General features: G+C 50.3%; 5 protein-coding genes across 5 annotated transcripts; 4 read left to right on the forward strand and 1 right to left on the reverse strand.

Moving 5' to 3' along the window:
* Positions 1-1,883: 1,883 nt before the first annotated feature.
* PENARI_c002G03239 (uncharacterized protein) lies at positions 1,884-3,827 on the forward strand (the record flags this gene model as incomplete). The annotated part of the gene is made up of 2 exons (XM_022627354.1): positions 1,884-2,820; positions 2,890-3,827. The coding sequence occupies 2 exons, from the start codon at positions 1,884-1,886 to the stop codon at positions 3,825-3,827; spliced, it is 1,875 nt and encodes a 624-aa protein (XP_022492556.1).
* Positions 3,828-5,592: 1,765 nt separating this feature from the next.
* Positions 5,593-6,328, reverse strand: htz1 (histone H2AZ; the record flags this gene model as incomplete). The annotated part of the gene is made up of 3 exons (XM_022627857.1): positions 5,593-5,840; positions 5,900-5,969; positions 6,230-6,328. 3 exons carry the CDS (start codon positions 6,326-6,328, stop codon positions 5,593-5,595), a joined length of 417 nt encoding a protein of 138 aa, XP_022492735.1.
* A 689-nt stretch (positions 6,329-7,017) lies between these two features.
* Positions 7,018-7,681, forward strand: PENARI_c002G11876 (PHO88 family protein; the record flags this gene model as incomplete). The annotated part of the gene is made up of 3 exons (XM_022627954.1): positions 7,018-7,034; positions 7,087-7,247; positions 7,296-7,681. The coding sequence occupies 3 exons, from the start codon at positions 7,018-7,020 to the stop codon at positions 7,679-7,681; spliced, it is 564 nt and encodes a 187-aa protein (XP_022492695.1).
* Positions 7,682-8,910: 1,229 nt separating this feature from the next.
* gpdA (glyceraldehyde 3-phosphate dehydrogenase GpdA) lies at positions 8,911-10,083 on the forward strand (the record flags this gene model as incomplete). Its single annotated transcript, XM_022627388.1, has 4 exons — positions 8,911-8,958; positions 9,009-9,022; positions 9,079-9,142; positions 9,199-10,083. 4 exons carry the CDS (start codon positions 8,911-8,913, stop codon positions 10,081-10,083), a joined length of 1,011 nt encoding a protein of 336 aa, XP_022492973.1.
* A 1,389-nt stretch (positions 10,084-11,472) lies between these two features.
* hdaA (histone deacetylase hdaA) lies at positions 11,473-14,422 on the forward strand (the record flags this gene model as incomplete). Its single annotated transcript, XM_022627981.1, has 15 exons — positions 11,473-12,031; positions 12,082-12,370; positions 12,420-12,433; positions 12,486-12,624; positions 12,672-12,784; positions 12,831-12,958; positions 13,010-13,217; positions 13,267-13,378; positions 13,430-13,477; positions 13,536-13,599; positions 13,655-13,747; positions 13,795-13,880; positions 13,934-14,013; positions 14,064-14,170; positions 14,228-14,422. The coding sequence occupies 15 exons, from the start codon at positions 11,473-11,475 to the stop codon at positions 14,420-14,422; spliced, it is 2,235 nt and encodes a 744-aa protein (XP_022492317.1).
* Positions 14,423-15,053: the final 631 nt, after the last annotated feature.

Raw genomic sequence — 15,053 nt, forward strand, 5'->3', positions numbered from 1 at the left:
CCTCTTCAAGTATTGTCGTGATCAACAAGTGATCCACCAGGGACTGCAGTCTTCATTTTCTCCTGACTTGGGGAGTCTACAGCATGGGGGATACCGGTATGCCTTTTCCTTGTTGTCTCCAAACTGGCTCGGTTTCCAGAATACACGTAGATCCCGACTTGATTCTACGCCAATCGTTTTGCCTCACATTGTGATCGGCACGCTGTCTGGCACCTGAGAGATCGTAGATCGTCCTATGACGCATGACCATCACACAGCCATCATCTCAGCTCCTTATCGTAGACTCGCCAACTTACTTTCAGAAGATGGAAGTATGATAAGGCAAATGACGGCCAAAGCAACCCACAGTGAACATCCAGCAGACCACTCGGCAACCCGTTTCACAAAGTCCCCGGAGATCAACACGAGGCAATCTCAGGAGAAGAAAAACTTCCGTAGTCTTTTCTAGCGTCACCCTGGAATGGGGCAGCTATACCACATCCGGTCGCCATGTTGTCGTAGTGAGCTCCTGGCGCTGGAGCACTCCACACAAGCAACACGATTGGGGAGGGATACTGCCCACTAAAGGTTCTAACCAGCGTCTAGCGGGTTCTAGGGCAGCCGGAGCCTCTTGGAGGCTTCGGCTTTGGCGCTAGAAACGGGGGATGTGCGGATCGTGGAGACGAGACGAAAGTCCAATTTCATGGAGTGGGACCTGCTGCCTCACTTCATGTACTGTCAATCAAGCCAATGCCGATGGGGAACAGGGTGGCCCGTCCCGGACCAAATTATTGGGTGAGCACCGGCTGCCTAGGGCGCTGAAGTGAATTTTAATAACTTGGGTGGCGAGAGTCGACAGCCCAGGTCCAGAAGTTGGAAGGGTGGGAACGGAATAGGGGGAGGGTCATACTGTATATGTAATTATAGAAGCCCCTAATGAGGAGTACAGTCTTGTATTCCCCATATGTCTCCAGCCATAAATGAACAATCCCGGTGTCAAATATAGGGTCTTTGCACAGAGCACGAGGCAGGACGCGAACCCGATCTGTCAACTGCAGTACGGAGAAGTGACAAATCCAGTCAACAGAGTCAAATTAGCTTAGGGATGAACGTGTGTGCTAGCGTCCACTGTGGCGGAGTCTGTGTCTCTAGTGACGAGCCTAACAGAGGGCATATCGAGGGGAGGATGATGGACATTAGAGGCTGTGATCCCTGTCTCTGATTCGGCCGGATCTGTTCGTCTGTTCCGGATCAAACAGGGGATTAGGGGGAATGAAAATGGGGAATAGGGGACATCAGTACGGAGTACGAGTATGAATGTACAGTACAGTAGAGTAAGTAAAGAGTGAGGCTAAGAATGAAGATTGGAACCAGGGAACGTTGCTCCCGTTCCCTGTTCGAGGACAACGTTAAGTTAACTCTTACAATGTGGTTAATAGTTAACGTTAATACGGTAGTTAATGATATAGTTAATTATAGAGTATACATTTAATGAACTGATTATATCTATAACTTGTCAGGGGCTATGGGGATGGGGCTGGACTATTGGTTCTTAGTTAATTTGTTCCCTTATAATAGACCATCCCCTCGTGCATACTGCTCCGATCACCTGTTTTTCGACTCTAATCTCTTCACCTCCTTGCTTCATTCTTCCCTCGAGATCTGTCACCTCAGGGAAAAAAAAAAGAAAGAAAGAAAACCACCTTGGCAGACAGAAAAGAAGAAAAACAAAGGCGGCGATAGTTCTGCCCCTGCTCCGCCAATCTCAAGTTTTCCCCCCTCAAACTTGTCCCATCCGCACAATCCCGTCTGCCTCGACGGTTTTCTCTCCCTCGATCTTCATGGTGGAGTAGTCCCGTGTTAGGGGTTTTTTTCTTTGCATTTTTCCCACATTCCCTCCCTTCATGAGTTATCAAGACATGTATCACGACGCCGCACGATCCCCTGGCTCTCAGCGGCATCAGCAACCCCTACACCGTCAGCCTTCTCGTCAGTTTGACGCCTACGGTCCCATGCCTGTCAACCCCTACGACGAGCAGATGGCCCGTTACGAGTCCGCTCGCCTCGAGCGTCTCAACCCGTCCCTGCAGAACAACTACGGCTACGATATTTCCGGCTCCCAGACCTGGAACCCCAACGGTTTTGCCAACGCACAATCCCTGGGAGGCATTCGATCGGCTTCGGCCAGCCTGAAACCAAATGCCCGTGGACGTTCCGGCCTGCCCACTGTATGTCTCGCGTTTTTCGACACCGAAGAATTCCCCCATTACCCCCAGGAAACAACTAACCCTCCCAAGACGTGGCTCGACCAGCAGCCGAACATGCCCCAAGCATTTTCGAACCTTGGACCCGGTCCCATTCAGAGCAGCGCGATGCGACCGGAAGCCTCAGCCTCGTCCGCTGACGACGACGAATTGATCCCAACCGCGATCGTCATCAAGAACATCCCCTTTGCCGTGAAAAAAGAGCAACTGGTGCAACTGATGACCGAACTTAACCTCCCCCTCCCCTACGCGTTCAACTATCACTTCGATAACGGCGTTTTCCGTGGACTGGCATTCGCCAACTTCACGTCGGCAGAGGAAACGGCCACTGTGATTGAGGTGCTCAACCACTTTGAATTGCAGGGTCGGAAATTGCGAGTCGAGTATAAGAAGATGCTCCCTCTTCAGGAACGGGAGCGGATTGAGCGCGAGAAGCGTGAACGACGTGGCCAACTGGAAGAACAGCACCGGCCTATGGGTGGTCCTCAGCTTCACACTCAGAGCTCCATGTCCTCGCTCGCCTCGCACATCCCGGCCACTTCTCCCTCGCCCGTGTCGCAACGCGGCCAGAAACTTGGTGGGTTACACACTCGTTTAAGGTTATTGAAAATGCGATCTGTCGCTAACGAAAATTTTCTGTGTTCAGATGTGGACTTGAACGACACCCAGACCCTTCAGTATTATTCCCAACTACTCCTTTTCAAGGAAGATACCGTCCGCGATTCCGTGATTTTCCCTCACAACTTGACCCCTTCCCAGCGTCGCACGGTGCACACTCTGGCCCACAACATGGGCTTGGGCCACGCTTCTCGTGGCAGCGGTGAACAGCGCCAGGTTCAGGTCTTCAAGGTTGCCGCGGGCGCCAATGTGAGCCCGCCGCTGTCTTCCATCCCACCTTCCGGCCAGTCGAGCGATAGTGCTCGTCGTGGTCTGAACCGCGCGGCCACCATTGACTTCAGCGAGGCACGCAACGAGGCCCGCAATGAAGGCGGACCTGGTGCTTTCAATACCCTGCGTGGACAGAACTCTGGATTCTTGGGTGTGCTAGACTCCCCTGGTAACTTTGCCAACGGCCAGAACTTGCGCGCTGCCAAGTCGTTCGCTGACCTGCGATCCTACACTCCTTCGCCCGTGCCTTCCTCTGCCAGCTTCCCCGCCGCTCTGCAGTCGAACGGTGCCCGTCTTCAATACGAGGGCGCACCCACCGGTACCTCCAACACTCCCACTCTCACTCCCGCACAGTCTGGTTCTTCTCTTGGCATGCAGCGTGATGACAACCTGCTGGTCAACAGCCTGGGTGGCCTTTCTCTTGGCACCGGTATCGGTGGGCCCAACTCGAGTCCCCGTCGCCTGCGCGGCATGTTCTCCTGGGAGCAGGATAGCCAACACTCCAACGCGGGTGCTATTGGCAGCAACCGCGGCATGGGCGTCGGTTACGATGGCCAGCAGGAGCGCATGCCTATCCGTCAGCCCCGTGGCCCTACCCCCGACAAAGGCACTGGCTTTCGCCGCCAAAACGGACACCAGGCTCGCGGGAGTGATGAGCTCCGCACCAACTCCGGTGTAGAGATCATCGTGGAGTAAACATTGGACGACTTATTGAAGATGGCGACTCCCCAAATTTTTTGCCAGCATCCGACTGATTTGCCGCGACACGAATACGACTTGTATTACGAGGCCCTGTTCTGCGAATTACCGGCTTACGATTCGATGAGGGATGACGAGATGACACCAAAAAAAAAGACCAGAAAATCCTTTGTTTCGCTGATCTAGCCAAGTTTTAGACGTTTCTTTTTTGGGGCAGCCCAACCGACGCAGTTTGGACGCGCTTTTTTTGAACTTACCGACTCGCAGTGTTCCGAGGGAACTCTGGACTTTGTTCTTTATTCACTTTCTTCATTTTTTATTTCAAAACTTTCTGATATTGCGGGCGCCTTGCATGCAAATCCATGGCTTTCTATTATGCTGTCTCTGGCGGAATGAACTCCTGACGACCCCGAACGCCCCCTGGTGTTACCGGGACGCATACGAAGAATGACAACTCAAAAGACCCTCTGCCGACAGGCCAGAGAAACGACAAATACCAGCATTTTGCATATTCTTGTCTGTTCAGTTTGTACATGGGGTGACTCGCATCCATTTTAATGTTTCTGGCCCGCCTTTCCCCGACAGCCGTTTCCTCTAGGAAACTCATGTTCGGCTTGTTCCGGGAGGGTGGTTGTGACATGTCTTTTCATTCTGTTTTACTCTACTTTCTGTCTCTTTGCTCTTTCTGCGTGCTGTTGACTGCTTTCCTCTTTTGATCTGATGTCGTCTTGCGGAAAGGTGCCCAGGGCGAACTCTGACAACTCTCACATGAGTACATGTATATGGTACTCGGCAGGTGCAGAGTGTAATGCATCCTGTCCTCATCTCGACCCTGATATACTCCCATGCTGGAGGATTCTCTTTCTCATGTTTGGTATCTTGCAGTGTAGGGATTCTGTTTCTTTTTCACTTTCCTCAGATCTTAACAATCCATGTACCTTTTACTATTAGAATGTCTAGCGTAGGAAGTTGACTTGCATCTATATATACTCCGTACAGTAGTATCGTACAAAAGCCCCAATCCACAATGAGTCCGATTACCTTTAGCTCCCCTGTAACACAAGCGTTGCCCCTAAACCGTTAAATGCAGCCCGAATGATCTCGATCGTATATACTTACCGTGTTCCATACTAAGTGAAATAGATAAACCGAAAATGCCAAGAAATGACGCGGTTGCTTTGTTTATGGAGTTATGCATGCCCTGCCGATCCCCCGTGCCAGTCCCGCCCTTGACATCAGGACACTCGGATACTCTTATACAGTGGGAAGTGTAGATCCCAAAGTAGATGTACTCGTATGAATTGTGTCATCTTCCAAGGTTGCTCGGGTGAAGAATTGACGTTGTTATGGTGCTTCTGGAATGCAATACAATCTGGCAGCCTGATCGCGCAATATCCATACCTATTCTATGTTGACCGACAGCGAGGACATAATCACACATCGTCGTACATATGGCTACTTAGAAACAACTACAGACATGTACACAAGTAAAGACTAACGTCGAAGCAGTAACATTCCCACTACCAGGATATCCCCATTTTCCCATTAAAGCGCCCTATGAACTTGGAAAGACAGAAAAAATAGAAAGCAAAGACCGGGGAATATCAGAAAATACATCAAGGTGAAGCGCCGTGAAGAACAAAGACGAGAGAGCGGAAAGATGGGCTACCGGGATGGACCGGAGATTCAGGAGTCGAGAGTTGGAGTTGTTGGGTTGAAGGGAACCACCCGCGCCCACCTTGCTTCTCTTTCGGGTATTGATTTATTCGAGGAGGCCACCCTTCTTCTTTTGCTCGACCTTCAGGAGCAGCGCACGGTTGATGCGGGGCAGGACACCACCGAAGGCAATGGTTGCGCGGATGAGAGTGTCCAGTTCCTCATCACCACGGATGGCGAGTTGCAAGTGGCGGGGCGTGATACGCTTGACCTTCAGATCCTTTGCGGCGTTGCCGGCCAATTCCAGGACTTCAGCAGTGAGGTACTCGAGCACAGCGGTCACGTAGACGGCAGCTAGGAAAGAATAGGGTTAGCAACGCGCGCATATTGAACAGAAAAAGGTCGCAACATACCCTTAGCACCGACACGCATCTTGTTCTGAGTGTTGTTCTTCAAGAAACGCTTCACACGACCGCAGGGGAACTAAAAATCGATTCATGTCAGCAGTCGCGTCACGCGAGGCACCGGTGATGGGATACGGTCGGAAGAGAGGCTATGCGACAACAAGGCGACAATGTTCCATGGTGATCCGTGAAACTGCCCCTATTGAGCAACGACGAGAGACCGAGTCGACGCGTCTCGGGCCAGTTTCATCGAGCAAGTCATCGCCAACATCGCATAACCACTCTCTGCGACACCCCTCCCACTCTACCAGCGATTAACCACATCCAGGAATAACCCACCTGCAGACCAGCCTTTGCGCTGTGAGACTTCTGGGCCTTCCCCGCAGCATCACCCTTTCCGCCCTTTCCACCGATAGACTTTCCCTTTCCACCAGGCATTGCGAAGGATGATTATCGCGAGGATACAGAGAACAGATAGAGTCTGAAACCACGGAAAGAAGTTGATGTTGAGGTAACAGTGAGGTAGGCACGCGTTGTTGATGGATGGAGAAGTCAGAAATGTCGGCTGAGCCAAAAACACCTGCTGCCGTTCGACGCTAGTCCCAATGCGGAAACTAGGTATACCGCTGGGGATGTAACCTGCCAATGCCCTGGGAAGATCATGTATAGATCAAATATCCATGATATATGATCTATTTTCTGCCGAGCCAGTGTACACGGTTGTCATATAGTTGCTGGCGTGTTAGTTGAGGAAACACCGTCATGGTGGGGATGCCAGAATGTGTCTTGAGCATGGCGGTAATAGATGCCACACTTGGCTGAGGATTACCTGCATCATCCCTCAGTCCCCCTGATTGCTCTGAACCAGACCATTGTGCAACTGCTAACCAAATTGGGAGACTAGTTGTGTCGTGGTTGTTGGATTTCGCAATATAAGCTGGTCTGGTTTGAAGCTGGACTATCCATCAGAATCACGATTGCAGGCACGTGATCACTCATGCCTCAGGCTTCACGGTACAACAGTTCATCCGGCTCCGCCTTCCAGAAATGCCAGGTGGCCCGCGTCTCGAGTTTTACGTGAACTCCGAACTCCCCCATACTCAAATTTCCCCAGAACATCCGGCAAAATGGTGTCTCCTCAAATGTATGCTTTGATGAATTGTACGATCTCTCTTTGGTAACTAACCATGATTTAGCACCAACCTCGCCATCATCTTGGTGATGATGCAGCTGGCCAAGAAGGTTCCCTTTGAGGATCCTCAGGTCCTGATGCTGGTGCGCGGATGCTACATCCTGTCCAACATCCTGATCCTGGCTCTGCACTTGTGGACACAGTTGAAGATCAACCAGAAGAAGGGTATGTCGCGTGCCCCGACCATCCTGACAAACACTAATCATAATCCAGACATGACCACCCTTAAATACGTGGAGCCCGCCCCGATGGGCAGCACCGAGGAGCCCAAGCCCGTGACCACCACCAACATGGACTACGACAAGGGCCAGCTCCGCCAGTCGATCCGCAGCCAGTTGATGGGAGTCGGCATGATGGGTGTGATGCACCTGTACATGAAGTACACCAACCCTCTCCTGATCCAGTCCATCATTCCCCTGAAGGGAGCCCTCGAGTCCAACCTGGTCAAGATCCACGTCTTCGGCAAGCCTGCCACCGGTGACCTCGCCCGTCCCTTCAAGGCTGGTGGTGGCTTCATGTCCGGCGGTCAGCCCAAGAGCGACAAGGCCTCCATTGAGAGTGCTGAGAAGAACTGGCGGGGTGGTGTCAAGGAGGAGTAAATGGGTTCTTCTATGATACCCCTTCTGGATTTCCGATCATAGAGCGTTATCTTCTCTTTGTACCATAATCCAACTCGGGTCGTTTATTCGGCCGGTTATTGTTCATCATTGTTAATTGCCACGAAACTATTTAAAGTATACTCGAGATGTCCTTTGTATCGTATGGTCCCTGTGGTTGCTCTGTGCGCCACTATCAGATTCCATGGCCTTCCGTAGATAAGGTAAAAATGGACACCTAAGTAAAGTGCCTTGGTGCCTTGGTGCCTGGACACCTTGACACCTCACTTGGTCTTGCCATAATGACATAATTTTGCAGATGTGGCTGAGGTAAGAGATGAGCTATCAGCTCCGAGACTCCAAGCTGAATGTATAGGATTTATAATCTCCCTCTGACCATCAGCCATATACAACAATCGAATCGTAAAAATCTGCTTGACCCCGTGCTGTTCCCCGGTGACTGTTTTCAGGACGGGGGAGCCACATTCTTATATCGCCCATACTCAATCGGTCCACCGCAGCTCAACTGCGGCTGCTCCGCTTGCGTTGGGGACCAAACAGCTTGAAGTATATCATTCTAGCAATTAAAAGATTTATAATTGATCTGCTTGTGTCGTGTTTCGAGCATAACTGGGCTTAACAGTACATTGTACATTGTAGTACACCCCTCCAGTGCCCCTCCAGTCATAGCATCATCACTACCCCTCCAAACCTCGGAATCTTCCACGCACCTTACGTAGTAGATTATCGTGATATTCATCTCTTCCGAATAATTAGGCAAAACATTCTCGAGAGAAGCTCCGAGGCAATAGTAATAACCCGATGAATGTCGGCTGGGGAAGCTCTTATTGGCAGAACGGAAGCTACCGAGGGGCGGATGGGCAGACAAATATCGTGACTCTTCCTGCTTTGCCCGGTGTATGAAACCGGAAAGGTTGACTGGGCACAGGTCGAGCGGCAACAGTCGGGAAAAGGAGAGAGCTGCATCTGGGGGCACCTGGGCAACCTGGCAAACATGGCAATTCCCCCGTCTAGTCTGTTCGGTGAGGGGTGATCGGTCCGTTGCGTCAGTCATCCATTCATTACTTCTTCCCCTCCCCCGCCAGCTTTTTTTCTTCTTCTCTTCTCCATCTTCCTTCATCTATCCCTCCCATTACTCATCTTACTTCAGTATGTTGCTTCCTTTCTTCTCTTCATCCATCTACTAACAGTCTCTTCAGTAAACCGCAATCATGGTTGTCAACGTCGGTATCAACGGCTTCGGTCGCATTGGCCGCATTGTAAGTCCCCCCTTATCGGCTTCAAATGGTCCAGACTAACATTACCCCAGGTCTTCCGCAATGCGTAAGTGACCGCTCCATTAACCATGGCCTAACCTCTCCTCTAACCAATGTCTATAGCATCAACGACCCCAATGTCGAGGTTGTCGCCGTCAACGACCCCTTCATTGAGACCCACTACGCTGTAGGTACACCAGCTACAAACATCATCAGCCCATACTAATCAATGCGGGAATATAGGCCTACATGCTCAAGTATGACAGCACCCACGGTCAGTTCAAGGGTGAGGTCAAGGCTGAGGCCGACGGTCTCGTCGTCAACGGCAAGAAGGTTACCTTCTTCGCTGAGCGTGACCCCTCTGCTATCCCCTGGGGCAAGGCCCAGGCCGAGTACATTGTCGAGTCCACCGGTGTCTTCACCACCCAGGAGAAGGCCTCTGCTCACTTGAAGGGTGGCGCCAAGAAGGTCATCATCTCCGCCCCCTCCGCCGACGCCCCCATGTACGTCATGGGTGTCAACAACACCACCTACACCAAGGACGTCAACGTCCTCTCCAACGCCTCTTGCACCACCAACTGCCTGGCTCCCCTCGCCAAGGTCATCAACGACAACTTCGGTATCGTTGAGGGTCTCATGACCACCGTCCACTCTTACACCGCTACCCAGAAGACCGTTGACGCTCCCTCCTCCAAGGACTGGCGTGGTGGCCGTACTGCGGCCCAGAACATCATCCCCTCCTCCACCGGTGCCGCCAAGGCTGTCGGCAAGGTCATCCCCGCCCTGAACGGCAAGCTGACCGGTATGTCCATGCGTGTCCCCACCGCCAACGTCTCCGTTGTCGACCTCACCTGCCGCATCGAGAAGGGTGCCTCCTACGAGGAGATCAAGGCTGTCGTCAAGGCCGCCTCCGAGGGCGAGCTCAAGGGAATCCTCGGCTACACTGAGGACGAGATCGTCTCCAGTGACCTGAACGGTGACGACCGCTCCTCCATCTTCGATGCCAAGGCCGGTATTGCCCTGAACGCCAACTTCATCAAGCTGGTCTCCTGGTACGACAACGAGTGGGGTTACTCCCACCGTGTCGTTGACCTCATCTCCTACATTGCCGGTGTTGACCGCAAATAGGAATCAGGACAGCGTCCTGGGGCCAGGAGTGTTCTTTAAGGAGTTGAAATCCATTGCTGTTTAGGTCTGTTTTGTGGACTGGGCGCAGAAGGGATTCCTTCACCTTGTAGAAAAAAATCAGATGATAACGTCATTTAATGAATTGATACATTTCACGTTTACTCTTCTCTATATCTTGTATAGTATGTAAATTGGTAGAATCCTTGGTTTGTAAAGACGGTGACATGATGTACATTTCGGGTCTAAGGGAGCGACTGGAAGTATCACGCAATACAAGCAGCCAGAAATTGAGGACCCTTGTAAGAGCACATGAAACAGCTACCCAGTGGACGATTGGAGGCATCAAAGCTAGATACAGGACCTGAGGTGGCATGGTAGACAATGAATCCATGTCTACCTTGTCCTCTGTTAAGCTTTCTAAGTCTTATCAGGCAGACTTGTCTACTCGGCCTATCTCACATATTCAGAGTCTAGACCTAGATCTTACCCCCAGCCTCCCTCGGTAGAATTCTAATGATCTTCCTCTCTTTTATGAATAGGGTCCTATCAGGAAATAATTGACTAGTAATTGACGTCCAAATTCAAATCCTTGGCGCTCTCATACCCTGCACAATATATGCGATACATTCTTGTCATATACAGCACCGTTGGAAACCAGATTAAATCAACTCATAGTCGCCCAAATAGTTATGATAGATAGAGAGCTTGTAATTTTAATGTTTCCACCACTACTCAAGCATTCAAGAGTATAATCTTCTCTAAGATAATTGCCCTATGCTAAAAACCGGTCGAAAGGAAGTCTTTTGACAGCGGGATGGGCGCTCTATAAAGTAGACAAAGGTGAGTCAGCTAATACTAGATCAATTTAACCCATCTATACTACACCACACTAGTCTCCACTAAGCGGCGGTGATGGAAAGCGGTAAGACTGGCAATGTCTGGCAATAAGAAAGACAGGCCCAAAAGGGATCCAACATACACATCCATTCAACCCTCATTGTCCTTGACGATTGGACTAATTTATTCTATTGTGCCCACCACGTGAACATTGGTGTTTACACTACTTGTACGCTCGATACACTTAGCGGTCACTCTCGCTTCACTCCGTCCCGAGCTTGCACCTCGGTTGGCCTATTTAAGGCAGGAGGCGATTGTATACCCTACAGTGCTTGCGCATGTCACATCGAAGTCAGCTTTCTACTTCTTGGTTAAAGTTTCTACAAGTATTGGGAACATTTCACCGACCTATCTACCTCTTCTTCTCGGGGAAGTTTATGAGTGAAAGAAGCATCAACCAAGCCCTCAAAAAGCTTCATTTGTCTAGGGCAACTATTAGAGTGCCCAATGAGACTATAAGCGCCAAGACCGACAACAAAGGACTTTCAGATCATGGACGAGGACGAGGATACCGTTATGGCCAACTCCCATCCCCTTCCTTCCCGCACATCCATCACCCAAGTCCCTCCTCCTAACCTAAGCAACCACTCTCACCCCAATTTTACCCCTTTCATCCCCCCTGCTTCAGCATACCCAGATCCCTTAACAGGTATGGTCCGGCGAAAGCCTGGCGAGGGCGATAGCACATCGACAGATGATGCAAAGCGCGACAGCCCAGTCGAAGCCAACTCAGACTGGTCTGGCTCAGATGAAGAACTGACACTCAGATCGGGCTTGCCTGTGGCATCGCTAGCCACAGGTTTATGCTATGATCATCGCATGCGTTGGCACTGTGAAGTCCATCCAAAAAGCGACGTTCATCCAGAAGACCCTAGGCGCATCTACTACATCTACAAGGAGCTGTGTCGCGCTGGCCTTGTTGATGATGAAGAGTCATCCCAGCCCCTGGCGCCCAGGACTTTGCAACGTATTGCTGCGCGCAATGCTATCGAAGAAGAGATCACTCTCATCCATACTGATGCACACTATGCCTTTGTGCACAGTACTAAAGGTAAATAACACATGGAAATGAGTTTGGATAGACACTAACGCGTCCGATAGACATGTCTGATGATGTACTCATCAAGTTGGAGGAAAATCGCGACTCCATCTACTTCAACAAACTGACCTTTTCGACGGCCCTCTTATCGGCTGGAGGGGCGATCGAGACTTGCATGGCTGTTGCTCAACGCAAGGTCAAAAATGCTATTGCTGTCATCCGTCCGCCGGGTCATCACGCTGAGGATGATGCCGCCATGGGGTTTTGTCTTTTCAATAATGTCTCGGTCGCAGCGCGTGTCTGTCAGAGGAAGCTAGGAGATGCTTGCCGCAAGATCATGATCCTTGATTGGTATGTCTTCCTCGTATATTGATTTGGTGTTAGTACTGACCAGACTTAGGGATGTTCATCATGGTGTGCTTCAACCGTTGAGTGTTGGTGATAGTATTTGACTGACACTACATAGGAAATGGCATCCAGAAAGCTTTCTATGATGACCCCAATGTTCTCTACATCTCTCTTCATGTCCACCAGGATGGCCGTTTCTACCCTGGTGGTCCTGCTGGAGACTGGGATCAGTGTGGCTCTGGTCCTGGAACTGGAAGGTAAGTGTTTCGAATTAACGCAATGACTATTCACTGACACCTATTAGGAATGTCAACATCCCTTGGCCTGATCAGGGCATGGGCGATGCAGACTACATGTTTGCTTTCCAGGAAGTAGTCATGCCCATAGCTCAGGAATTCAACCCTGACTTGGTGATCGGTGAGAATATAGCCACTTTCTGGAAGAAATCCACTAACAATTACAGTCGCGGCTGGTTTTGATGCTGCTGCCGGTGATGTACTTGGTGGTTGCTTTGTCTCACCATCTTGTTATGCGCAGATGACCCACATGCTCATGACTCTTTCTCACGGGAAGATTGCTGTCTGCCTGGAGGTATGTTCCATTCATTCGGGTAATTGTTTATACTAACCTCATCTAAAATAGGGAGGATACAACTTCAAGTCTATTTCAAAGTCGGCCTTAGCCGTAACCAAGACACTCATGGGCGAGCCTCCAGAACGGTTGGCGAAAAGCTCTCCCACGGATGCAGCGGTTAACACAGTGCGCCGGGTGAGAAGCATTCAATCTCGGTACTGGAGCCGCTTGTACCCTAAGACAAGCTCTCACGCAATGTCGGGAGATCGACTTCACGGTATGGACCTTCGAGAATCTCCACCTAACAGCACTGACTGATCTTCTAGACATCATCCGGATTTTCCAAGCGAATCAGCTTTATGAGACCTGCAAGCTCACGCCCCTCTTCATCTATCGCACAGCCATTTCGAAGTCATTTGAAAAACAGGTTCTGGCAAGGTAAGCCGGTCACAGCAGCCAATTTCTGTACTTGAATCTCACATCTGGCAGTCCCAATTACACAGAGGAAGTGCCGCTGGTTGTCATCTTCCATGATCCGTAAGTTTTCTGATATGCCCAACAACCTTAGAATGGACTTAGTGCTGACTATGTCTAGGCCTGAGATCATGGGCGAGGCTCATCCAGTTACTAATAAGCTGGAAACCCACAACGTGTGGATGGTAAGTCGTCCCATAGGGTTGTCGCAGTTGCAACATCTGCTAACCAAGTCCAAAGGCTGATTCTTTGAAGGATTACATCGCCTGGATTGTTGGCAAAGGCTACGCCGTGATCGATGTTAATATCCCCAAGCACATATCGAAAGAGATTGTAAGTCAAACTGATTTGATGTATTCACCTGATCTGACAGTTCGTAGCCGTCTGGTCGATACGAGCCAGAAGATGAGGACCGGCCAAATGCCACTGAGGAGCTGGCCGCATACTTGTGGGACAACTACATCGAGTAAGCGAACTTATCCAAACTCTTGGCTATCGTAAGCTGACACCCATCTACAGTGCCAACCAGGCCACCGAAATATTCCTTCTCGGCGTGGGCAATGCGTTCTACGGTGTGGCGAATCTCTTGATCAACAGGGGTAAGCAACCTAACAGAGTCAAAAGGGTAGATCCCCGCTAACAATCGCAGAAAACCTGTACAAGCGTGTCAACGGCGTTGTCTCCTTTGTGGCAGAGAGCCCAATCCGCGCGATCAAATCAAGCACCCAAACCTGGCTGTCCAAATGGTACAGAGAGGTAAGGCATCATGCACTACACCCATGGTACACTCAACTAATATTCCTTCCTACTCAGAACTCCATTGTCTTCGTTGCAAGCTCGCACGGTCTGTGGTCTAGTTCAGACAGACGTCACTCGAAGCGATATGGCCAGCTGGTGCAGTCGCCGAAGTCGGATTTGAGCGATATGCTGGCCGAGCATAAAGAGCAGGTTTACCAGTGGATTTCCGATCGTGCTGATCCCCATGAGAGCGATGAGGTTGAGGAGTGACTTGGTAGAATTTTGCATAGAGCTACGCGATGTTTGGAGTATTTTCATAGCCTTAATGAGATATTTGAGCCTGTTATCGTTGGGAGTAAAAATAGGTATAGGACATGGGAGTACTTGCTTTGCCAAGATACTCTTGTTCGAAACATCTCAAGCCACCCCGTTCTTGTGTGAGGCTTTGATGTCAGCTGCAAACCCCTCTCAAGGCGTACATCAGATATGAGACATTCAAGGCATCTACTTGTCTCGGCTATACCAAATGCAACATTTAGTCTAGCGGTGACCATATTTCACAAAGTATCAAGGTCAAAGAGTATACGCTTTGCATAATAATTCTTATGGAGATCTGCAGTCAGATGTAACTATGTCTCACTTCCCCGGAAAAAATAGACGCACTCTTTGTCTTTCTCCACCCTTGGCATCAGATACTATTTCTAATGGATCACCAAGTGTCCAAATGCATCGAAGCGCTGAGACATCGTATTTCTTCCTTGCTTCTGTGGATTCTCTTTCTCGTATCTACCTCATGCCGAAACTTGACTCGGTCCTTTCAACCAACCTCTTCGAACGTGAGATGCGGGGTTCAGAGGATGAGATGGCTACTCCAGGTCCTGTGATGGATGCCCTAACCGAG

The sequence above is a fragment of the Penicillium arizonense genome (genome assembly GCF_001773325.1).
Source record: "Penicillium arizonense strain CBS 141311 chromosome Unknown PENARI_contig002, whole genome shotgun sequence".
Lineage (NCBI taxonomy): Eukaryota > Fungi > Ascomycota > Eurotiomycetes > Eurotiales > Aspergillaceae > Penicillium > Penicillium arizonense.